The sequence below is a fragment of the Ochotona princeps genome, chromosome 4, assembly GCF_030435755.1.
Source record: "Ochotona princeps isolate mOchPri1 chromosome 4, mOchPri1.hap1, whole genome shotgun sequence".
Classification (NCBI taxonomy): Eukaryota; Metazoa; Chordata; class Mammalia; order Lagomorpha; family Ochotonidae; genus Ochotona; species Ochotona princeps.
In genome coordinates this window covers 70,486,116-70,510,210 of record NC_080835.1, presented here as the reverse complement: position 1 = coordinate 70,510,210, position 24,095 = coordinate 70,486,116, and the positions used below count along the sequence as shown (strand labels likewise).

Genomic DNA, 24,095 nt, shown 5'->3' with positions numbered 1-24,095 from the left:
GGAGGGTGGCAGGAAGGAGCCGGTGGGGGTGGGGTGCTGGGTGACGGCAGTAAGCTTCAGCAAAAAAAAAAAAAAAAAAAGAGTTACAAGTGACATTGTTCTCAGCTCTTACCCTTTCGTCATTTTTTTTTTTTTTTTGGTCCCTGCCTTTATTAATAAAGAATCAGGAGTTAGAAACAGTTCTTTTTAAGGTCCTGCTTATTCACGATTTTGACATTCTTGGCCTGGTGGGACTGGAGAGAGCTCAGTGCCTTCTCCAGGCTGGAGTCCCAGTTTGTATATCAGTGTTACAAAGAAAACAAACACTTGATGAGATTTTCATGGACTATTTTAAAAATGTCATTAATATAAAAAATTTATATTAGCAGTATTTAATCATTGTCACCTGTAAAGAGTAAGAAAAACAGAAGGTAAATATTCTTACAGAAAATAGCAGAGCTTTAAGATGCATTTTCATTTTTTAAGTCCATTGTTTTGCCAATGTATTAATGTTTAGAGGTCTGTTATACTAATGTTATTTATTAATTTTTTTCATTTCCATACACAGTTAACTAAAGAGCTTTTTCAAGCACCCATGTCTGTAAAAACAAAAATATTTTTAAATAAAGTTTTCTTTTGTTTTAGCAAACTTGACGTCTTGCTCATTCAGGGATGGGGGTGGGGTCGGATGCTGAGTGCCAAGGCCTACTTCCTCCCACCACCCCAACAGAGCACCAAGAGCCACAGCTCCTGGCCTGCCAGGCTTTGCCAGTTGCCTGGGGCCAGGGCAGTCATGCCGTGCCATTCCTGAAGCCCCTGGCTTCTGGGGTCCCATGGTGAATTCAAGAAACAGTTTAAGATCCTTAGGGTCATTAAGCTTTATTTCCTCATATATATATATATGTAATATAAAAAGGAAACAAATAGCAAATTTACACACAACCTGACAACACCATATATATATACATATATATGCATACACACACACACATTCCACATGTGCGCACACATGTGCATACCCACACACACCCCTGAAAGCTCCGACCAGGCCCCAGCTCCCATCCCTAAGTACCATTCTCCCACATGGGCCCTCCTCCTTGCCCAGCCTGTTACATCAGCTGGCAGAAGTCTGGTGCTAATAATACCAGCGCCCTAACCCCTACTGCATCTCCTGCCTCCCATCACTCAGCCTTCTGGGATCCTGGGAGGGCACTGGCAGCCAAATGCACCTGGAAACAAAGCCTAGCTTTCTCACTACAGAAAAGAAGCCAACCCCTGGCCCTGCCCATAACATCACGAGACCCTGGAGACACAGGTAGGCAGGTGGCCGTGGCTGCACTGCAGCTGCTTCTGGACACTGCTGGGGCCCTCTGCAGTGCCAGTGTGGCCAACACAGCCAGCAGCGGGCTGCAGGTCTGTGCTGAGAAATGCTCATCAGTTTCAGGGCAGGAAACCAATGAGGGGCCGTCAGCCTGGCTGCTGGTGGAAGACCGGTATTCCAGGATAGGTTGTGTGTCCAGAGAACAGCACGTCCAAGATGGGCAAATGGAGATGGTAACCACCTGGTTCCTTGAGGGAAATGCCTCTGGGGCCACGCCCTAGCCCATGGCTCTTGGAGATGGGGTCTGTGGGTGAGCTGGGAGCAGGGGGTCTTTGCTATCTTCCACCTGGAGAAGAGTGAGCAGGGAGCTGGAAACGTTCCAGCAGGGCAGGGAGCCACCGGTGCCTTGGCAGCTAATGCCTCAGATCGATGTATTTCTCTCCCTAAAAAAAAAAAGGGGGCAAGAGAGAAGCCGAAGTAAGAGTGGGGAGGGCATGTGGAAATGGTAGCCAGAGTTCAGAGTGTGAGCCCTTAGGAAAGAGGGCAGAAGCAAAAGCTGATGAGCTCCGTGCAGCAGCCCCAAGGGAGCAGCGAGGGACAGGGGGCTGGGGGTGGCTCCTCCCACCCCTGCTAGCACCAACCAGGAACTGGTGAAGTCCTTCTTCCAGGACCCCTCAGCCACCTGCTTGGTCCTGCCACCTATCCCCACTGAGGATGAGTTAGTGTGCAGGGAATGGGAACTGTTAGCCCCCTGATCCCTGGAAGTGGGTGTGACAGGCAAGGGCCACAGACCTGCCTCCTACCTGGTCTCCTGGAGCCCTCTTGTCACCGTTGCCGCCCTGCAAGAGGCCCATCTCTTCGGGGAGTTTATCTGACTTAACTTCAACTACAAATTCATTCTTACGAGTTGGGGGCAGCGTGCTGGCAGGGGAGGGATGTAGGCAAGAGGTTGGCACCTTGGGGAGCGGGTGGCAAGGGAAGAAGGCAGGAAGGTGCTGCGGGGCCAGCTCAGGGAAGGGACGCAGCTAGTGAGAGGAGACAATGGAGGGAAGCCAGGCGGTGGGCAGTGAAGGAGGGGGCCACCCTGACCCAGGGCGAGCACATGTTGGGGCTAATAGAGGGAAGCCCTAAGGAGGAGGCTGTGGTGGATGCAAGCTGGGCAGCAGGAGGCGGGAGGCGCATGCTAGGGGCCACTTACATCTCCTGCTTGCCTGACCGCCCGCAGGGCATCTTGCCCTTCTTGTACAAGAAGTAGAGGACGGCTCCCAGCACAGCCAGGACCAGGATGCAGACAATCACCGCCACAATGACCACGCCCTGGCTCTCAGGCTCCGGCAGCTTCTTCTCTGCTCCACAAAGATAGCGCCATCACTCCTTTGCCTCAGGCTCCAACCAGCCCAGGGCTCCCTGACTTGCAGGTGGGAGGGGTGGGAAGACAGGGCCCTCAGGATGCCCTGGCCCAGCCCTGTTCTGCTGCCAGCCCCAGCTTACCTGTGGAGGTGCCGTTGGCTCGGGCATGAGGGCTGACAGTGTTGGAGGTGCTGAGGCCAGTGGTTTTGGTGGGCTCGGGTGTGAGGGTGGTTAAACTGACTGGGGGGCAGAGGGAGGAGGGTTAGAGAAGCACGAGGCCGGGCGTGAGCCTGCCTGCAGGTGTCCCTGCCGGCCTCTGCAGGGGTGCAGCCCTCACCCAGCTCCAGGAGAATGGTTGTGGAGTTGCTGCCCAGACGGTTGGAGGCTGTGCACTGCACGATGCCCGTGGCCAGCAGCTCTGGGGTCACGAGGACACTCAAGGTGCTCAGAACACTCTGTGGATCTTGATCTTGCTCACTCTCCTGAAAGCAAGGAAGTGGCTCGGGGGATGGCTCAGATCTCTGGACAAGACCGGAGAAGCCAGGGCAGGGATTACAGTGAGCAAGCGAGCAGCAGTGGCTCACCATGCCGCTAACGTTCCAGGAGACTCTGGGCTGTGGGTGGCCTGATGCCTCGCAAGTCAGGTTGACTGTCTCATTCTCTTTCACCCACACCTTCCTCTCCTTCGATGCCATCCACGGGGGCCCTTTTGTGGCCAAATGGGACAGGGAAGGCAAGGATGAGCTGGCAGATGCGCTGATCCTCCTCCCACTCCCCACCTACAAGGACTCTTAGGGCAGCAGGGGTGGAGGGTGGGCTTTATGTCCTCCACGAACTCCAAGCCACCCTGCCTGACTTGGGTTGCCCTGGTCCCTACTCAACAGGGTCTCACCGAAAACAGCCACATTGACCAGGCGTGAACGATTCAGGCCGGGGATGCTGGGGACAGATGCCATACAGCGGTAGCCGCCCCCTGCCTCCCGTCTCAGGTTGGATAATTGCAGCGTAGGCCCCCTGCCCAGCTCCTGCCCTGTCTGAGGTAAGAGATGGACCAGTCAGAGTCTGGGAAGTCACAAGCTAGTGCCACCTCAGCCCCGTCCCCCCACCCCTGGCTGGCCCGCAACTGCAGGGCCACCTGCTACCTTCTCCCTCAGCCACTGAAACTCCAGGGCCTGGTTGCTCTCTGCCTCGCAGCTCAGTGTAAGGCTGCCACCCTCTTGGCTCTCAGGCATCTCAGGACTCACTTGGACATCAGACACATCTGGGGACACAGGAGAAGTGGAGTTGGCCTATGCAGGGCAGGGATGGTCCCCTGTTGCCACAGCCTGCCAGCCACACCTGTGCCATACTGGCCCCTGGCCCCTCACAGTTCACCAGCAGCGTGTAGGGTTCACTTGACAGCGAGATCATGGTCTCCAAGTCCAGGCCCTGGCATTCGTATACTCCACTGTGCTCCTTTCTGGCCGCCTCCAAGAGCAGGAACCCATTGTCGGTAGTCACCTCCTCCTCCATCTGCTTGGTGCTGGGGTTCTGGAGGAGCTCAAGGGGTGAGCAAAGTGCCCCCTCACGGGCCCCCTTTGACAACAACTCCGCCCAGATCCCTACCCCCACCACACCCAAGCAACCAGCCCTTGGTACCTCTTTGCTAATGCTGAAGTGGGGCTGGGGGTTGCCATCTGACAGACACTGGATCTCCACACGGTCTCCTTCCTTGAGCGCACCTGTGGGCTCCACTTCCAGCCATACCTTCTCGGCTGGATCTGCGTTGGCAGGGGGTAAAGCAAGCAGCTTTCAGGGTCCAGGGGCAGAATCTGGGCTTGGCTGGCCAGAGGACTTGGGGGTGAGCAGAGTGTGCTGGCCTGAGGACTCACAGAACACGGGCACAGTGACTTCCCGGGACTCCTTCATGTGGTTCCCACTGGGCAGCCGGTAGCTGAGCTCACAGTAGAAGCGGGCATCTCTGTCTTCCTTCAGCAGCCGTGCCTTCAGGACACTCTTCAGGGTGTAGAGACCGCTCGATTCCACTGTCTGTGAAGACTGGATGTGCACCTCTGGATACAGCAGGAAAAACAGGGGTCAGCCTCAGCGTTTGTCCCTCTTCCCATGTAGCCCCCACAACATGGGGATGGAGCAGCATGAAAAACGAAGTAGGCCAGGCACAGATGCAAGTGGGCCACCCTTCCATCCAGGTGGCCAGGCAGGACTCACTGTTCTTCTCCTCCTGCAGAGGCCGACTGTTCTTGTACCAGGTGACTTGTGGGATAGGGTACCCATCCTTCCCCACACAGGTTGCCACCTGGGGAAGATGAGACGTCAGTCTTGCTGCCCTGGGACCCACCAAGCCCCCAGTCTCCCCGCTCCAGGCTCCTGCCAGGCGGGCCTCACCTCTTCAGGCTCCTCGTTGTCCACTGAGATACCCAGAACATTCACCTGGATGGTGGGCTCCTCTGGGGCTTCTGGAAGGGAAGGGAAGTGAGAGGAAGCCCTTGCAACTGGTCACCATCATAACCGCTGCTGCCACCTGCAGCCCACAAGGGGCACTCACTGTAGACACGCAGTTGCAGGCGGTGTTGGGACTGCGGACGCTTGCCCTGGCACAGGAAGATGCGTTCATCGTGGGGGGTGACATGCGTCAGCACCAGAGTCGCGCCCCGGTCCTGGAGGCTGAGCCGCTGCTGGTACTCTCCAGGCTCACTCTGGCCCTGGCCCTGGCGCACCCGAAAGATGAGCGTTGACTTCTCTTTGTGGATCTGACTCGAGACACAGAGAAGGGGGAGGTACTGGGGCTGCCTTTGAGGGGGGGAAATGCAGGGACAGGGGGAGGACAGAACTTCCCACCCTGGACTGTACCCACTGGCACAAAAAGCCAAAAGCACTCACAAAAAACCAATCAGCGTGGCTGAAGTTGCCTTGGGAGTGTGAGGGACCGCACTTGAGGAAGGCCTTGCCCCCTACTTCCACTTCCACCAGCTCGGGTGCAGGCTGCTCGGCCTCTCCTGGCACACCTGGAGGGAGAGAGCAGGGGCACCCCCAGCAACCGGGTCAGCTCCAGCTGCCCTGCAGTCTTCCCCACCGACGCTCACACTGCAGCTGTTCCATCTGCCACTGCGGAGGGTCTGCCAAGGGCTCTTTCCTCTCAACTCTCCCTACCCCTCCCAGATGGGGCTGGCAGAGGTGCAGTGAGGGGCGAGCAGGCACTGGGCCCTAGGAAAGGCCCCTCTCTCTGCAGGCCCCTCCTCTTTGCCACGTGACCTCAGAGTATGGGAATGCAAGGCATGTGCCAGGCTGAGGCACACAGGCCCCTTTGTGTCCCACCCCTAAGGGGAGACGTCATGGCGGTGCCCTCTGCCCCTAAGCTCACACCCCCCATATCCTCTTCTTTGGCCACAGCCTGCCATCCCATCCTCAGAAAGAAGCTTCTTGGCCAGAGACATCCCAAGCACTCAGGGACTCCCGTCCTGGGAGTCAAGGGTGTCCCACACTCTGGGTGGTCAGTCTCCCCCAGGGATCAGGGCAAAGGCCAGGCAGTGGGCAGGAGTGACGTCAGCGGTGCCAGGGCGCTGCCAGCCCTGGGAGGAGGTGATGTCACTCAACACCATCTGCCTGGACTCTGGGGTGCCTGGGTCGTTGCCCTCAGGGGCTGGCTCTCAGACAAAGAGGGCAGGTGCAGGGGTCCGCAGAGAGGCAAGAGCAGGCAAGGGTGGGGCAGGACCTACCAACTGTGAAGGCCCATTTTCCCTCTTCCCTAGAAATAAAGTCAGCCAGGCGCTAGCCAGGCACACCCCAGGGACGTGGCTGGCACCAGGCACTATGTCAGCAGCGTGGCTACTGCCCAACCTTCCCCTTCTTCAGCTGGACAGCGTCTGAGCCCCAGGCAAAGAGAGCCAAGAGAAACACGCAACACCGTTGTGCTGCGGGCCATACAAGGGCAGAGCCCCAGACCGCCCAGCCGCTGGAAGTTTCAGAGAAAAGCTTCGAGGACCCTGGGCTCTCCTTCCACCTGAACGCCATCCCCAGAAGAAGTCTAAGGGTGCTTCCACCCTGGGAATCCTCCACCCTTGTCTCTGCCACCTGCGATCCGTTATCCCGGGAAGGCGCCCAGGAGATCCACACCGCCCCCAACCCCTGCCAACGCCCAGCTCTGGCGGCAGCGCCGTCCCTCCTCCCCTCGCTCACCTCCAACCTGGCGCGATGCCCGGGCCGGAGGGGGAGGAGAAGTGGGTCCACTCCTCCAGCTAAAAAAGCGCTGTTTTCCAGCAACAGGCTGGAGCGGAATGCAGGGTTTGGGGATGCGCTCTAGCAGAGCCTCCCGCCGCAGTTCTAATCGCGGGGACCCCGGAGCAAGCACTTGGATTGAGGGTCCGCCGGCGCCCCCAGAAGACTCGGCTCCACCCTGTCCCTCTCCCGGCCGCAGCCTCCTCCCCGCCTCCCCAATACCTCTCCCTGGATACTCCCGAATCGCGGCTGCAAACTGGCTGCAAAGAGTTGCACGCGCGCAAGGCGCCCCAGAGTCGAGGACCCGGGGAGGAGCGCGCAGCTCTAGCGCCCGCCGCGCTGCTCCACGCGCACGCCCCGCCGAATCCCTCCCCGCCTCCGGCCCGACCGTGCAGAACGCACCCTACCCTGTTCCCCCGCAGCGAACTCACCCGCGACACGGTGACAGCAGCAGGCAGCGGCGAGCAGCAAGGAGCAGACAAGCCCGGGAAGTCCCATGCTTCCCGGCCGGAGAGCCAGAGCCAAGTGAGCAGCGCCGCTGCCGGGGGCTGACGTCAGGGGGGCGGGGGAGGGGGCCCGAGAGCTGGGCCGCCCCGCCCCGCCCCGCGCAGCCCCCCGCCCCCGCCCCGCGCGCCGCAGCCCTAGGGGGCGGGCCCCCAGCGCGAGAGCCGGGAGCTGCGCCCAGGAGCGAGCGCCGGAGGTAGGCCAGAGCTGCCCTCCCGGGCCCTAGGCTCGGGAAGGCTTAGGGGACAGTGACAGGTGTCTGCGGACGGGACTGACTTGGCCGCGGCAGCTAGCCTGAAGCCGGCTCAGATGCCCCGAGTCTCCCCGCAAGGCGCACATGCCAGCCACTCAGCACCCTGGCTGGCAGTGTAGCCCTGGGGGACCTCCTGGAGGAGGAGCAGAGGATCAGGTGTCGCCAATGTGGGGCCTCTGATTCAGGTTCTTTTCCTCTGCCACAGAGATATCGGACTGGGACTGGCTCGTCTCCTCCCAGAATGATTGCTCCACTGCAGTGCTGTGGGCCTGGCACTGCCCCAACCTTGAAATCCTTGGCAGCTTAGGGGCCAGAACTTTCCTTCAGGTTGCACAGACCCAGAGGTGTTCCTATTGTGGGGTGGAGACAGGACCCCTTGGGCCGTCCCTTCACACCCAGGCCCTGGCATTTCACTTTTTCAATCCTAGTCCTGGAGAACTCTGACTACCCCAACCTAGCCTTGGACTCAGTTTCCAGTCTCCAGAATGAAAAAGGATTCCCAGCTTGACTGCAGTGGTTCTGTTGGTGTTGCCTACCATTGGGAACCCCCTTGAGTTCTGTCCCATCCCATACCCCATCTCCCCTGACCCTGCTCACGGGGGCTCCAAGGTTGTGGAGGGGGCTGTGGAAGGAGGAAGAACCCAAGCTGGTGGCAGGTGTGCCACGCAGCAGCCAGGGGACATTTACAGCTACCTTCTGTCTTTGCTAATCCCAGCTTTAGGTCTTCCAGATTCAGAGTGACTCCAGCAACGTAGCCTGGGCACAGGGACCCTCGTCTAGATTCTGCGAGGAGGTCTGTGGTCCCCCACAGCCTGAGTGGGCAGGGAGGAGCAGGGTGAGGCAGCCAAGGTCAGACATGGCCAGGTGACTTGAAAATATGCTCTGGGTGGCTTAGATGACGCAGAGATGACCGGCAAACCACATTGGCCTCATCCTTCAGAGCTTGCTGACATTGTCTTGCATGTACCGGGCTCTAGCCGGAGGGCATGCCCGCCCAGCCAGCCAGGTCAGGGGCCTGAGGAGAGCGCAGGCTCCCCTTCTCCGAGAGCTCTGACATGAACCCTGGCCCAGGGCCCAGAGTGGAGCGGATGAACCAGCCTGTTTGTCTGCTGGGGCAGGAGGGGGGCTGGCTAGAGGATGCTGTCTGCTCCCCGCCCCCAGCCAGGCCTAGCGGGCATCCAGCTCGGGTGGCTTCCCTGCCCCACCTCCTTCCCTTCACTTAACACCATTAACTAATCATCCTCTCTCTGGCCTGAAAACAAAGCTAGCCAACCACCAAGGACGGTCAGTTCTGAATTCTCCTTCCGCCCCATGAGAGCAGCAAAGCCAAGTGGGGGTGGAGGAGTCAGCGCTGCTGGGAAGGTCACAGCCCAGGGTGACATCCCTTGCCCTGCGTTTCAGCAAGCTGCACAGAGCCTGTCCCTTAGGACTGCCAGCAGCCTGGGGCTGACTGCATCCAGTGTGTCACTGGGAGGATTTCAAGGGTCCAGCAGCTTTGAGATGGGTTCCTGGAGGCAGCATGAAGTGGGCACTTTGGGATTCCACACCAAAGAGGGGAACCTCGTAGAGAATTCTAGGGAAACAGAACTGTAAGGATCAGAGTGGGGCAGGAGAGCAGCATGCAAGGCAGAGGTCTTGGTCCTCGGCCCCTAGGATTCAGTACGCTCCGGGACTGCCCGGCACAGACTGGAGCACCTGTGTTGTATAGGCCTGGGAGGTGGGGAGGGCAGCATTGCATTGTTCTACTCAGTCCCCCCAACCCCGACCCCGCAAGAAGGGGGTGAGAATACTGCTGTTGCTCACTCCTCCCTCCCCCACAGGTAGCACAGGCTCTCCAGAGCTGGAAGACCCCACCAGGGCCAGATATCCATTCTGGAGGGGGTGTCTCTCTCTGATCTGGGTCTGACCACAGGCAGGGAAACAGGCTGGCTGAGGGCCCTTCAGCTGCACTCTCCCTGGTGGGTGGGGCTGTGCATTCATTGTAAAGGGAGAGCTGGTGGGAGAAGACCAGGGACCTCAACCAGGAGGAAGCCAGAAGAGCAGAGGAAGGAAGCTGATAAAGACCAGTTTGCAGCTGCGATGAGGAGATGGGGAGGGACGGCAGCCAGGGATCTTGGCAGTCACAGAAGCTGTGGACCCCCCCACCGCTGCCCCCCACCTGAAGACAAGATCCAGCCTAGGCCTGTGGAGAGGGGGTTGGTAGGAGGGCTTTTCCAAAATGACGTTCACATTGTGGGGAGCTGGTGAGGAAGGGGTGTGACCCAAGGTGGGAGGGAGTAAGAAACCGGATACTGGGGGGCTGGGTGGGCAAGACATTGAATGGGGGGAAGCAGCCTTGCTCCGGGTGGGCCGGACACAGACTCACAACCCATGTCCTTTGCACCTGACCCCGGGTTGAGAGGAAGGAGGTGCAGCCTGAGCTGAGGTGCACCCCCAGCAATGCCAGGAGAGTGGGGGTGGGGTGGGAGGGGCTATTTTTAAACTTGGAAAAACCGTGAGTTCATCTCCACCCGGGAGACACCAAAGACCCTATTGTACAGGGAACCAGGGAAGAGGGAGTGGGGGCGGGGCGTATGGTACAATGCTGGGGATTATGTCTGAGAGGGCAGGGGCATGGGGGCCACCAGGCCGCCGGCGCAGCAAGGCAGGCCCACTGAAACTCTGGGGTGGAGTCTGGCTGAGCCTGAGCTTGGGGGTCTAGGGCAGTTCCTGTAGCCACAAAGCCCCCTGTGGAGGAACTGGGGGTCTCCAGCATCCGGCAGCCTGTCCTGGGGAGGGGGTCTGCGGGTGGAATTCCCACGGCCTGGCTTTCCCAGGGACTGCCAAATCTGTTCCCAGGCTCCCAGCATTCCGGGGACTCCCTTGGGAGCCACTGGCCAATCCTCTCGGCCCCTTCTCTGCGGGGGTGGGGGTTGGGGGAAGAGGAGACGGAGGATGTGGTGTGTCCTTGCTCCCCCTGGGGACTGAGGGGTCCCTGGCCAAATGGAGGGGCGGCAGTGGGGGGAGATATGTTGAAGGCCACCATTGCCCTGCTAACCTAGTTCCCAGTCTGGCCAGCGCCCAAATCTGGGACTCTCACTTGCCTGCTCCCCTTCCCCGACCCCCATCTCTCTAGGTGCCCAGCCCACCTGCCCGCACTCAGCATCCAGCCCTGCGCCAGGAGGCGCCGGCGCTGAGCGCCTCTGGGTGTCAGGGAGCCGGCTCCCCGAGGTCCTGCCCCGCGGAGGCCATGGGCGGGGCATCCAGCTGCACACCAACCCAAACATTACCATAAATGCTCAGGCGGCCGGGACGCCGAGCCAGGGCGGGGGCCTGGGGCTCTCCAGAAGCCCCGAATCCGGTCTTCAGGCCTTTCCCAGCATGGCCGGCTGGACAGGTTGTTGGTGATTCAGTCCCTCTGGTCACCCCCTTCTTCAAGGCGGGAGGGGAAGCGGGGAACAGATGTGGGAAGGGGTCTTGAGGAAAGATTCTGGGTTTGCCTCCCCAGGGGTCAAGGCCAGAGCAAGACTCCTCCAGGTTCCGGCTGGCTCTGGGGACCCACTCCTGCCTCCCGGGTCTCAATCTGTGTATCCAGGTCCCACTTCCGTGCCCCCAGCCTACACTTGGAGGAGGAAGATGATGGGGATAGGAGGCAGCAGGATGCTGGGAATTTACACCTCTCCCCTCTCTGGGAAGATCACATCCGTTTCCCAAAATACCCACACATTGCGCTGCCACCCAGGGTGAGGAATGTCCCCTGGGAGCTGTTTTAACTTTGCCTTTGAGCTGTCCCTGAGGACAGGCCAGCTGGTGTCCAAGAAGGAAGGAGAAGGGTGAAGCAGCAGTAGGCAGTTCCTGCCGCTCTCCTCCCTGAAGCTTTCTGCATTTCCTTTCCCTTCCACCACCGCCCTGAGCAAACCCCGGGGTGGGGGTGGGGTGGGGTGGAGGACCGAAAGAGGACGTCTTGCATTCCCATTGCATCTGGCCACTGCTGATCTTGGCTACCAGTGAGGGAAGAAGGCTGGGATTCCCAGAGAATTGAAACTTAGGGGATGCTGCTAAGTGAGCCCTGCCCCCTCCGGGGTAGCAGGCAGTTCCTGCAGGTGCCCTTTGCCTTCTAGGCCTGTCCCACGGCAGGCAGCTCCTTGTGGGACACTCTGCCTGGGAACTCCAGGAGGAAGAACTGACCCCCCACACACCCCTGTTATCTCATCAGCTGACTTGGCCAGGAGGGTACGTGATGGGCGCAGCTCCTGTTGGCACCTCATGGCTCATGTGTCTCCAGACAGCCTGGCTTCTTGCCCTGGTCTTCACCTCCATCTGAACAATAGGAATGAGGGAAGTGAAGTTGCAAGTCACACTTCCTTAAGCCATGCAGCCTGAGAGGGATATAAACACTAAACATTCTAACAAATCACAAAATTACTTTTTAAAAAAAATCATTCATTTTTATTGCAAAGTGAGACATACAGAGAGGAAGATCTTCGGTCCGATGATTCACTCCCCAAGTGGCCACAGGGGCCAGAGTCACACCAATCTGACGCCAGAAGTCAGGAGCTCTTCCTGGTCTCCCACGCAGGTGCAGGGTCCCAAGGCTTTAGGCCATTCTCGATTGCTTTCCCAGGCCACAAGCAGGGAGCTGGATGGGAAGCAGGGCTGCTGGGATTAGAACCGGGACCCATATGGGATCCCAGCGCATACAAGGTGAGAACGTTAGTGGCTAGGCTATCACGTCAGGCCCCACAAAATTACTTTTTCAAGTTATTAAAAAAAAAAAAAAACTAGGGAGCTGACATGATAGCTCCGCCTTGCAGCCCTGGCATGCCATATGGGTACTGGTTCATGAGCTAGCTGCTCACTTCCCATTCAGCCCCTCTCCTTCCTGAAGCTTTACCTGGCTCCCAGCTTCAGGTCAGCTCATGGCTGTCCCTTGTGTCTATTTGAAAGGCAGAGCCACAGAGAAAGAGCTCCCATCTTCTGGTTCATTCCCCAAATACCACAATGGTTGGAACTAGGCTGATCAGGAGTCAGGAGCCTGCTCTGGGTCTCCCACGTGCATGCAGGGACTAAGCACTTCGGCCATCTCCCACTGCTTTCTCAGGTGCATTAGCAGGGAGCTGATTCAGAAACTGAGCAACTGGGACTTGAACTTGTGCCCATATGAAATGCTGGTATTACAAGTGGAGGTTGAGCTTGCTACATCATAACACTAGCTTCCATTGTGCAATTATGTGCGATGTTAAGTGTAGCCACATATTGTGCAAACGAGCTCCATGATCTGGTTTTATACAATTTAATTTGTTTGAAAGACGGTTTCCAGTAAATTGGTTTACTTCCCAAATGACTGCGATAGCCAGGGCTTGGCCGGGCTGAAGCCAGCAGCCAGGAACTTCATCCTGGTGTCTTGCCTTGTGGGTGGCTGGGGCCATTTTCCCAGGCTACTTTCTTCAGCACAGTAACAGGGAGCTAGATTGGAAGTGGTGTAACCTGTGCTCCTGGGATTTGCCAGCAGAGCAGGAGGCAGCTTAATTTGCAGCTCCAGTATCTGGTTTTCATCAGTTCAAGGAACTAAAATCTGCATGTGGACCTCTGTAAGCCCCAAACCTGTGTGTTCCACCTTTTTGATAGCTGTACCATAACCTGAGTTGTGCAGGAGAAACAGGGCATGCCGCTGTGGACCATGAGCTTATGCCAGGCAGGAGAGCCTTTCCAGAAATACAGAAACTTCAGTGAAGGTCAGGTTTGGAGAGGGGAGGAGTGAGGGACGGTCATGCCAGGTAGAGAAGTGGCACAAGCAAAGAGAAAGGGACAGGGCTGAAAAGGGGGCACATAGTAGTGACCACAGAATTACTAGCTAATTTGTAAGCTCTCCCACCTACTGGTCCATCCGCCTACCCCTACCCACCCAATGCCTGCAACAGCCATGGCTGGGCCAGGCTCGATCTAGAAGCCTGGAACTCAACTCAGGCTTTCCCACCTGGGGGCAGAGACCCAACTGCTTGAGCCGATCCCCTTTCAGGGTCTGTGTTCGCAGGAGGCTGGAGCTGGGGACTGAACCCAGGCACTCTGGGATGTGAGCATCGCAAGCAGCTTCTTGGCCCTAAGCTGAAGGACCAACCAGGGAATTTCTGTGTAAGAGATGACCAGAACAGCTACGCATCTGGCTAGAAGGTGGGGTTGGTGGGCAGCCTGGGCAGCTTGTCTGGAAGCTGCACTTGCATCACAAGCTCCCTGCTTTCAGTTGGGGTGCCTGGAGGGCTCACCTTTAAGCCACCATCAGGCACTCAGTAGAGTGGCACATGGCTAACTAGAGATTTCTGAAGATTACATGGTATGTGCGTGTGGGAAACCAAGGACACAAGGTGAGAGCAGGTAATGGGGATAGAGCTTGGGTCTTTGGCTAGAGTACGCAAGGGCCAGTACAGTGATTTATAGTCTAATCCTCTGCCTGTAGTGCTGGTATCCATATGGGTGCCGGTTCTAGTCTCAGCTGCTTCACTTCCACTCCAGCTCCCTGCTTTGGGACTAGGAAAGCAGAAGATGGCCCAAGAGCCAAAATAAAATAAGACAAGACAAAACAAGATATGACATGACATGACAAGACAGGACAGGACATGACAATAGCATGACATGATATAACAATGATATGAAAATGGCATGATAACCATGGCATGATGTGACAAGACATGACAATGACACAACAATGACAATAACATGATAAGACTGACAATGACATGACAATTTCTTGAAAATGACACGAGGTGTACAATGGTTTCTCAATCTCTTCCTGGACTGAGAGTGCCCCCTGGTGCACATAGTGTGAATTGTTCCCTCAACTTTGGGAGTTTGGGAGCGGTAAGGACTGCGCAGCAGGACTTTGTTGTGGAAGTGAGACTGGTGGAGCTGGTTCCATGTCAACCTGAGTGGTGACTGCACTGCAACAACGGTGCCATGGGGAGGGAAGGGGTATGAAGTGAAGGGAAAGGACTTTGGCGGCCTTCTCTCTGCCCCCCTGACGTTGTACCACTGTTGTGTGTTGTGCTTAGGGACACAGCATAGTCATCAAGTAGCAACTACGGCAGCAACGAGGGAGGATAAAGTTCAAGTGCTTGAGACACGTGCAGTCCCAAGAGGGAACAAATCTGCAACTACAATGCAGCATGCCAAGTCCTGGGCGCAAATGTGCTCCTCCAGCGGTTGCTTAACCCGCTTGGGGCATTCAACGCAGGCTTCCTGGAAGAGTGGATGCCTGGCCTCATTCTGAGACATACATAGTAGCTACCCAGGCAGATGGGAGCAGGAGGTGCCCAGTGTACCCTGTGTTGAGAGCTGCCGGCTGTGGGTTGGTTTCCTGTAGGGAGCAGTGAGGAAGTGAAGGATGAGGCCAGATTCTGCAGAATTTGTAAGTTGTGGTAAATTATTGACACGGGCCCGGTGCGTTGGCCTGATGGCTAAAGTCCTCACCTTGAATGTGCCAGGATCCCATATGGGTGCCAGTTCCAATCCCGGCAGCTCCACTTCCCATCCAGCTCTCTGCTTGTGGCCTGGGAAAGCAGTAAAGGACGGCCCAAAGCCTTGGGACACTGTACCCACGTGGGATACCAGAAGAGGCTCCTGGCTTCAGATCGGTACAGCACTGGCTATTGCAGTCGCTTGGGGAGTGAACCACTGAGGAAGTGAACCCCAAGTGCAGTCACTTGGAGAGTGAACCACAGAGAGGAAGATGTTCCTCTCTGTCTCTCCTCCTCTTCCTCTATACACATATATCTGACTTTGCAGTAAAAATAAATTTAAAAAAGTATTGAAGCACTAGGGGTGTGTGAATGGTGTTAAGCAAAGGAGCACTCGCAGTTAAAGTTCATTAGTCCCAGAGGCACAGAACCAACAGCTCTACTTTCTTCTCTTTTTTGAGAGGTTTTAGTTCTTGGGGTCAGTGCGGTGGCATAGTGAGAAAAGCCTCTGCCTGAAGTGCCAGCATCCCATGGGCACTGATTTGAATCCCAGCTGCCCCACCTTTGATCCGGCTCCCTGGTAATGTGCCTGGAAGGCAGTGAAGGATGGCCCAAGTGTTTGGGCTCCTGCACCCATTTGAGACCGGAAGAAGCTCCTGGCACAATGCCAGTTCGTTGAGGTCATTTGAAAGGTGAGTCAGTAGATGGAAGATCTCTCCCCCCAGTGAAGCTGTTAAGTATATCTTGATGGCTGGACTGTCTGTCATTGTTCATACCTGCAATGTCAGGATACACTTCAATAGCAAAATGAAGGACTTAGAACTGCTTGTGAAGGACAATACTATTGTAATGATAATGATCTAGGGGAAATCAGTGTGGGAGGGGAGGGAATTTTGGAAAGGGGTAAGAGAAATCACAGAGCCTATGGAATTGTATCATAAAAATTTTTCTTCATCTTTCCTTCTGTTTTTATTTGTTTACAGAGAGAAAGTTTTTCCGTCTGCTGGTTCACTCCCCCAAGCGGCTGCGATGGCCAGAGCTGCACTGATCCAAAGCCAGGAGCCAGAAGCTTCTTCCAGGTTTACCACCTAGGTGCAGGGTCCCAAGGCTTTGGGCCGTCCTTGACTGCTTTTCTAGGTCATCCTTGACTGCTTTTCTAGGTCATAAGCAGGGAGCTGGAAGGGAAGTGGAACAGTTAGGATATGAACCAGCACTCATATGGGATCCTGATGCATACAAGGCGAGGACTGTAGCCATTAGGCTACCGTGCCGGGCCCTTCTTTCTCTCTTTCTGTCTCTGTAACTGTCTTTCAAAGAAATAAATAATTGAGTAAATAAATAAATCTTTAAAAAAAAATACAACATTTGGTCAGTGCTATGCACAGTCGGCTAAGCCTCTGCCTGCCTATGTGCCAGCATTCCATATGGATGCTGATTTGAGCCCTGGATGCTCCACTTCCCATCCAGTTCCCTGCAAATGTGCCCAGGAAAGCAGTGGAGGATGACCCAGGTTCATGAGCCTCTGTACCCACATACGAGACCTGGAAGAAGCTCCTGGCTTTGGACTAGCCCAGTTCTACTAGTTTACAGCCATTTGGGGAATGAACCAGGAAGTGGAAGATCTCTTTTTTTACTTATCCTTCTCTCTGTAACTGCCTTTCAAACAAAATTAAATCAATAAACATTTTAAAAAGAAAATAAATAAAAAATCAAAACTTTATTATTACTATTTTTTTAAAGTTTTCATTTTATATTTTTTAAATTGAAAAGCAGATATACAGAGAGAAGGAGATACAGAGAGAAAGATCTTTTGTCCGCTGATTCATTGCCCAAGCAGCCGCAACAGCTGAAGCCGAGCTGATCCGAAACCAGGAGCCAGGCACTTCTTCCAGGTGTCCCATAGGGGTGCAGGGTCCCAAGGCTTTGGGCCGTCCTCGACTGCTTTCCCAGGCCACAAGCAGGGCGCTGGATGGGAAGTGGAGCTGCCGGGACACAAACTAGTGCACATATGGGATCCCAGCACATGCGAGGCGAGGACCAAAACCTTTGGATCCATGCTGGGTCCAAAGGTTTCTTTCTTTATGTAAATGTGTGATAGAGCAGAGTGTCTTCCATCCTCTGCTTCACTCCCCACATGCCCTCAGCAGCTGGCTGGGACTAGGACAGGAACTGCACCCTGGTCCCCAGTGTGGGCAGCAGGAAGCCAAGTCATTGAGCCATCCTCCCCTCCATCCCTGTCTCCATAGCAGAAAACCAGGTAGGTAGTCAAAACTGGAATAAGGCCTTCCAATATGAGGTGTGAGCTTCCCAACCAGAGCTTACACCCTTCTCTTCAAGGCTCTACTTCCCTTCCAGGACCCCCTCGCCCTTGGGCCACAGAACATCCTGTTCCCCTTGGGGGAGGCTGCCTCCTATGTTAGGTTGTGGTTTTCTTCTAATCCCAGTAGCCAATCTAGCCCAGCAGAAGAATAGCAACTAGAGCCCTGGTAGCCTAGTGGCTAAAGTCCTCGCCTTGCATGCCCCAGGATCCCATGTGGGTGCTGGTTCGTGTCCTGGCTGCTCCACTTCCTTTCTAGCTCCATGCTTGTGGCCTGGGAAAGCAGTGGAGCATGGACCGAAGCCTTGGGACTCTGCACCCACAAGAAGTTCCTAGGTTTGGCCTTGGCTCAGCTTGGCTCGGCTTGGCTCAGCTTGGCTCAGCTCCAGCTGTTGCGGCCATTTGGGGAGTGAAGATCTCTGTCTCTCCTTCTCTCTGAGATCTTCCTTTCCAATACAAATAAATAAATCTTCAGAAGAAAATCAAACACACTAGGATGGGGGACAGGCAGGCGGTTGGGTTGGAGGAGAGACTGATCTCATATGTCCCACATGTGACTGACACCTACTGGCAGCCTCTCCTCCTGCCCTCACTCACCCAGAGTCCTCTAGGAGCAAGCTACCCATGAACTCCACACAGTGGAGGCCAGGGTAGCTGCTGAGAAAAGGGGCACATGGTGTCAAGCCAGCATCCAGAGGGTCAGGTGCATCCAAGATTCCAGTAGGACCCTGATCCATGGCCGTGGCCGAGGAAGGCATCCTGGGGCACGTGTGATGGATGTGAAGTTCGCCCTCCTCCATGGCTGCTTGGCAGGTGGAATTCAGCTGCCGTCTTCGCTGCGTGTCTTGAGCATATGCTGCATGCTCGGCATTGAGGGAAGTCCTCTGTGCTGACAGCGGCTGAGCCTGCGGTTGATGACTACATGTGTCTTTTTTTTAATTATTTTTATTACAAAGTCAGCTATACAGAGAGGAGGAGAGACAGAAAGGAAGATCTTCCGTCCGATGATTCACTTCCCAAGTGAGCCGCCACGGGCCGGTGCACGCCGATCCGAAGCCAGGAACCAGGAATCTCTTCCAGATCTCCCACGCGGGTTCAGGGTCCCAAAGCTTTGGGCCGTCCTCGACTGCTTTCCCAGGCCACAAGCAGGGAGCTGGATGGGAAGTGGAGCTGCCGGGTTTAGAACCGGCACCCATATGGGATCCCGGTGCGTTCAAGGCGAGGACTTTTTGCCGCTAGGCCACGCCGCCGGGCCCTACATGTGTCTTGAAGACGGGGTAGATGCATGCTCCCGGGGCAGCACCTGTGTAGCTGTTCAGGATGATGGCAAAGAGCCTCATGCCAAGGATGTGATCGGAGACCACTCCAAAAGCAAGAAATGGACAAATAAGAAATCAGACTCACACATATGTAAAGGATGAGGATGATCTCTGTGCATTGATAGGGACCAATTGCCAGAATATCATTCTGAGTTAAAGATCTAGGTATAGAAGGCCATGTGGTTGTTGTTCAGTGCCATGAGGGTTGGTTGCAACACCCTGCATGGATGCTCAAGTTCCTTATGTCCTCCCATATATTTTTATAATTGCTTTTATTTTTGATGAATTTTACATAGTTGATTAGGTGATAGGGTCAAGGGCTACAGGAAGGTGGGTGAGACCATTATTTCCACATCTTTTTCTCTTTCCTGTATCTGGGTCCCATATATTCTTAAATTCAAAATTATCTATTTCCTCTTTATTTTGGAAAGGCAGAGATCCTCATCTGCTAGTTCACTCCCCAAATGCCCACAACGGTCAGCACTGGGCCAGGCTGAACTAGGTTTCCTGCGGGGATGGCAGGAAGCCAAGAACTTGACCCATTATCCGCTGCCTTCCCAGGGTGTGCATCAGCAGGAAGCTGGACTGGAATCAGAGCTGATGAGCACTTGGAAGTGGGATGTAGGTGTCCCAAGTGGTGTCTTAACAGCCATGCCAAACATCTGTCCCTTCCCATAGGCTGTGGGAGTGGGACCAGCAGGCCCACAGGCCATACAAGGCCTGCAAAATCATTTGGTCTGGCCCTGCTAAGGCAACTCAATAGGTCAAGGCCAGTGCTGTGGAAGAGTGTGTAAAGCCACAGTCTGCAATGCTGGCATCCCATACAGGCTTGGTTCGTGTTTTGGCTGCTCCACTTCTGATCCAGCTCCCTGCTGATGTGCCTGGGAAAGCAGCAGAAGATGACCCAAGTGCTTGGGTCCCAGCCATCCGTTTGGTGGGACTCAGAAAGAATTCCAGGTTCCTGACTGCAGCTTGGCCCAGACCTGGCAGTGGTGGCCATTAGGGAGTGAACTAGTAGAACAGAAGAGCTTTCTGCCTGTCACTGTTTTAAATAAATAAGATCTATGTATGTATGTGTGCATGTATATATATGTGCATGCGGGTATATATATATATATATATATATATATATATATCATAAAGCTATAATTTTTGTTTGACTAAAAATCAACAAAGCATCCAAGATAAGCAACATAGTTATTTGATGATTGATTGTGTTCTCAAGATGGTGAGTAATAGTCACAGAAATTCATCAAGTCCTATATATTCCATAAAATTAATTTTTCTCTCCTTAACTTCAGCCAAATCCTTAATCATGCTGCTATAAAAAGTGGATCACAAGGCATGTTTCTAGACCAGTAATTCCAAATTAATTGACCTACCTTGAAGATTATTGTTCCTAGATAATTAAAATATTAGCTTCAGTTTGGAGGAACTTTGCTCTGTTTTCACTAATCTGTGAAAAGCAATGCTTATGGGCCACTGTTCCTGCTGATGAGTATAACAGCTGGGACTGGGGCAGACCAGGCTGGGCAGAGCTACAACACTCGTTGGCCTTCGTGTGAGCTGGGTTAGGAAGAGAGGCTAGGTTAAGCAATGGTTTCCACTGGTGTATGCATGAGCCTGAGTAAGTGCAGTCTGGTTGGGCTTTGCCACAGCATCAGATGGCAACTGCTGGGAATGGGGGCAAATCCTGTCAAACTAGACTGCAGAACCACCTGGAAATCACAAGATCTGGAACTTACAGTGGGCCTAATAGGGAGACTATAGGCACTCCTCTGATGGGCTGCAGCTCCCACTGGTAGCATGAGAACCAAGGCTGGAGGTGGACCTGACTGGACAGGTGATAGCACCCACCAGCATGTGGGCTGGGTAATGGGGTTGGTTGGGCTGAGCTAGACTATAGCACTCATTGGTGTGTACAAAAGTTGAATGGGATGTGGGATAGACTAGACTAGTCTGCTATACATACTGGTATGCGTAGGAACCCGGGCTGGGGGCAGGCTTGGTGGGGATTATTAGGGGTCACTCCTATTGGGCTGAAGTTCCACTGGTGTGGGGGAAGATGGAGTGTGTGGTGGGCAGGATGGGCTGGGCCACAGCATTCATTGTTTTGAGTAAGAGATGGGACTGAGATAGAACTAACCCAAAAACTGCAACCACCAGTGTATGTGCAGGCTGATGTGGGTGACAGACTGAGCTAGACCCTGTACTGCTGGCACACACAGGGGTCAGGTTCTAAGGTTACTTCTGGTAAGGATTTTTGGGGATCCCACTAACTAGACCCCTGGACTCAGAATTCCAACCATGGGGAAAATCATAGGCTTTCTGAGCTGACCATGGAGTGCAGGAGTCAGAACTGGGACTCCTCAGTTGCTGAGGTCTGTGTAGTGGATGCCATACCCATATGTACATGGGGGCATGGCAGTTCATTGGAGCCTGCAGAGGACATCTAGTGCCATAGCAGAGGATGGAAGGTGGAACAAATTGGACAACTCTCCTAGCCAAACTTCAACAGCAAGTACCTAGGTAAATGGAGACGCTAATGTGGACTTTCCAAGTGTCCCTTGGAAGCGATTTCTCATCCTTTAAGCAACAAAAACAATAGCAGTTTAGAACTGTCAAAATCATTTGAGCAGCACCCTTGGGGCATGCCCCACATCAGGGACCTGGAATGATACCAGGTGGCCATCCCACAATCCCAGGTACTGATGAGGTTGGGATGCTGGGTGCAGCTTCTCCTCTTCTCTTCGGCCTTCCCCCAGATACAGGAAGAAGAAAAAGAAAATTAGAAACAATGATCTTATCCACCTTCCCCTAATCCTCGACCCTTCCCACCCTAATCAGTGGTTCACATGGATATGCACCCTTCTCAACTATGTAAACATCATCAAAAATAAAATGCAATAAAAACAGTGTTTAAAACAGTGTTCAGAAATTAACAATAAATGCTGTGTTATGTTTAAACATTGCTAAGGGATGATAGATAACATTTTATTGCAGAACAAGGTTTCATTATATCTTTTTTTCATTTTTTTTCATTATATCTTTATTGTTTATATTTTTATTTTCGTAATTTTTTTTGTTTTTGGAAAGGCAGATATACAGAGAGGAGGAGAGACAGAGAGGAGGATCTTCTGTCTGATGGTTCATTCCCCAAGTGGCTGCAATGGCTGGTGCGCGCCGATCCAAAGCTAGAAACCAGGAGCTTCTGGGTCTCCCACCCGGGTGCAGAGTCCCAAGGCTTTGGGCCGCCCTTGACTGCTTGCCCAGGCCACAGGCAGGGAGCTGGATGGGAAGTGGGGCCACCGGGATTAGAACCAGCGTCCATATGGGATCCTGGTGTGTTAAAGGTGAGGACTTTGGCCACTACATTACTGTGCCAGGCCCTATTTTCATAGTCTTTTAAAGCAAAATATAGGTCTGTTTTCTAAGTTTTATGTCTTTTTTTCCCATTAAAAAATATTTATTTATTTTTTTTATTGGAAAGGCAGATATACATAGAGGAGGAGAGGCAGAGAGGAAGATCTTCCGTCTGATGGTTCACTCCCCAGGCGGCTGCAACGGCTGGAGCTGAGCCAATCCGAAGCCGTTGCAGCCAGGACCTTCTTCTAGGTCTCCCATGCTGGTGCAGGGTCCCAAAGCCTTGGGCCGTCTTCCGTGGCTTTCCCAGGCCACAGGCAGGGAGCTGGTTGGGAAGCGAGGCTGCTGGGATTAGAACCGGCGCCCTTATGGGATCCGGGGCTTTCAAGGCAAGGACTTTAACCTCTATGCTATTGCGCCAGGCCCAAGTTTTATTTCTTTAAAGTCCATTAACACTTGAGATTGCTGTGGTAGCATAGCAAGCTAATCCTTTACCTGCAGCTCTGACATTTCATATGGGCAACAGTTCAAGGTCTGGCTGCTCCACTTCCAATCCAGCTCCCATCCACTTCCAATGCTTCCTAATGGCCTGGGAAAGCAGCAGAGGATGACCCAAGTTCTTGGGACCAATCACCTGTATTAGAGACCTGGCGAAGCTCCTGGCTCCCAGCTTCAAAACAGCTCAACTCTGGCCATAGTGGCTATTTGGGGAATAAGCCAGTTGATATGGAAGATCTCTCTATGTCAGTTTCTCTTTATCTGTAATTCTGACTTGAAAGTAAAATAAATGTTTTTTAAAAGTTCATTAACATTGACATGAAGAGGTGGGGCAGCTGGGGCTTGAACTAGTGCTCATGTGGAATGCTGGCATGGCATGTGGCAGTTTAATTTACTTTGTTGCTGCACCACAGCATAGGTTCCTATCTGTTGATCTGTATCTTTTTATCTGGACTCACACCTTACTATTTTATTCAGTGGGCCTTACTCTGTGCTTGTCCTTATTATTTTTTAAAGCTTTATTTTTTTAAAATTTTTAAAAGATTTATTTATTTTTTATTACAAAGTCAGATATATAGAGAGGAGGAGAGACAGAGAGGAAGATCTTCCGTCCAATGATTCACTCCCCAAGTGAGCACAACGACCAGTGCTGTGCCGGGGAACCAGGAACCTCTTCTGGGTCTCCCACACGGTGCAGGGTCTCAGAGCCTTGGGCCGTCCTCGACTGCTTTCCCAGGCCACAAGCAGGGAGCTGGATGGGAAGTGGAGCTGCTGGGACTAGAACCGGCGCCCATATGGGACCCCGGCGTGTTCAAGGCGAGGCCCTTAAAGCTTTACTAATGTATTCATTTGAGAGGCAGATAGAGGAATCTTCCATGCCCTCCCCAAAGGCTTGTACTAGTTCGGTCTGGGCCAGATTGGAGCCGGCAGCCTGGAGCTCTGTCCATAGCCCCTTGTGGGTGATAGTGACCCAAGAACTTGGGCCATCACTGCTGCATCCTGGCGGTGTTAGCAGAAAGCTGAATGGGAAGTGCAGAGCTGCCAGGACTCTAACCAGGTGGGTGTCTCAAGCAGTCAGTGGCTTAACCCATTGCACCACAACCCCTGCCACCTGTCCTTGACTTCTTTCAATGTTGAGGTCAACGCAGACTTGGCTGTCTTTAAGCTGATTCCCTTGTCCTTTGGCACTCTCCATTCCCTGAGAAGTTTTTGGATTACTACATTGCAGACACAACCAAGCTTACTTTGTGTCCTTTCTGTTTGAGCCCATTTTTCTCAAGGTTACTTGTAGTGGGAAATAGGAGAGGAATGAATGTGTGGGCCCTGGGCATGTTCAGTGCCCTGGGCCTTTCTGGGTGGGGATGCGGATGAAAAGCCATTAGATGGTCACACTGATGACTCCCCATCCTACTCTTGCTCCCAAGGTTGTACCCTCAGTTTCTGCATCCCGTGTCTGAGTCTCCCTTCCCCGGAGAACTCTGCTTTTCAACATGCTAGCCCTGTCTGTTCAGTCCCACGAGACACGTCCAATCACAATGTCAGTAGA

The 24,095-nt window shown here is 54.0% G+C and overlaps 2 protein-coding genes across 3 annotated transcripts in view; one reads left to right on the top strand and one right to left on the bottom strand.

The window, feature by feature from the left end:
- Window positions 1-24,095, top strand: part of CWC15 (CWC15 spliceosome associated protein homolog) — a 297,815-nt gene that overhangs the window by 112,605 nt on the left and 161,115 nt on the right. The window lies entirely within an intron of this gene.
- Window positions 843-7,500, bottom strand: MCAM (melanoma cell adhesion molecule). Of its 2 annotated transcripts, XM_004585161.2 has the most exons (16): window positions 7,297-7,500; window positions 5,531-5,655; window positions 5,196-5,400; window positions 5,036-5,106; window positions 4,859-4,946; window positions 4,522-4,701; window positions 4,289-4,410; window positions 4,018-4,180; window positions 3,793-3,911; window positions 3,543-3,684; window positions 3,235-3,356; window positions 2,988-3,132; window positions 2,792-2,890; window positions 2,499-2,646; window positions 2,104-2,221; window positions 843-1,743 (listed from the first exon to the last, which is right to left on the bottom strand). In XM_004585161.2, the coding sequence occupies exons 1-16, from the start codon at window positions 7,361-7,363 to the stop codon at window positions 1,714-1,716; spliced, it is 1,944 nt and encodes a 647-aa protein (XP_004585218.2). In that variant the 5' UTR covers window positions 7,364-7,500; the 3' UTR covers window positions 843-1,713. The 2 variants fall into 2 exon arrangements, with proteins under 2 accessions (XP_004585218.2, XP_036349614.2); XM_036493721.2 differs by lacking the exon at window positions 2,104-2,221 and having other exon boundaries at window positions 7,297-7,446.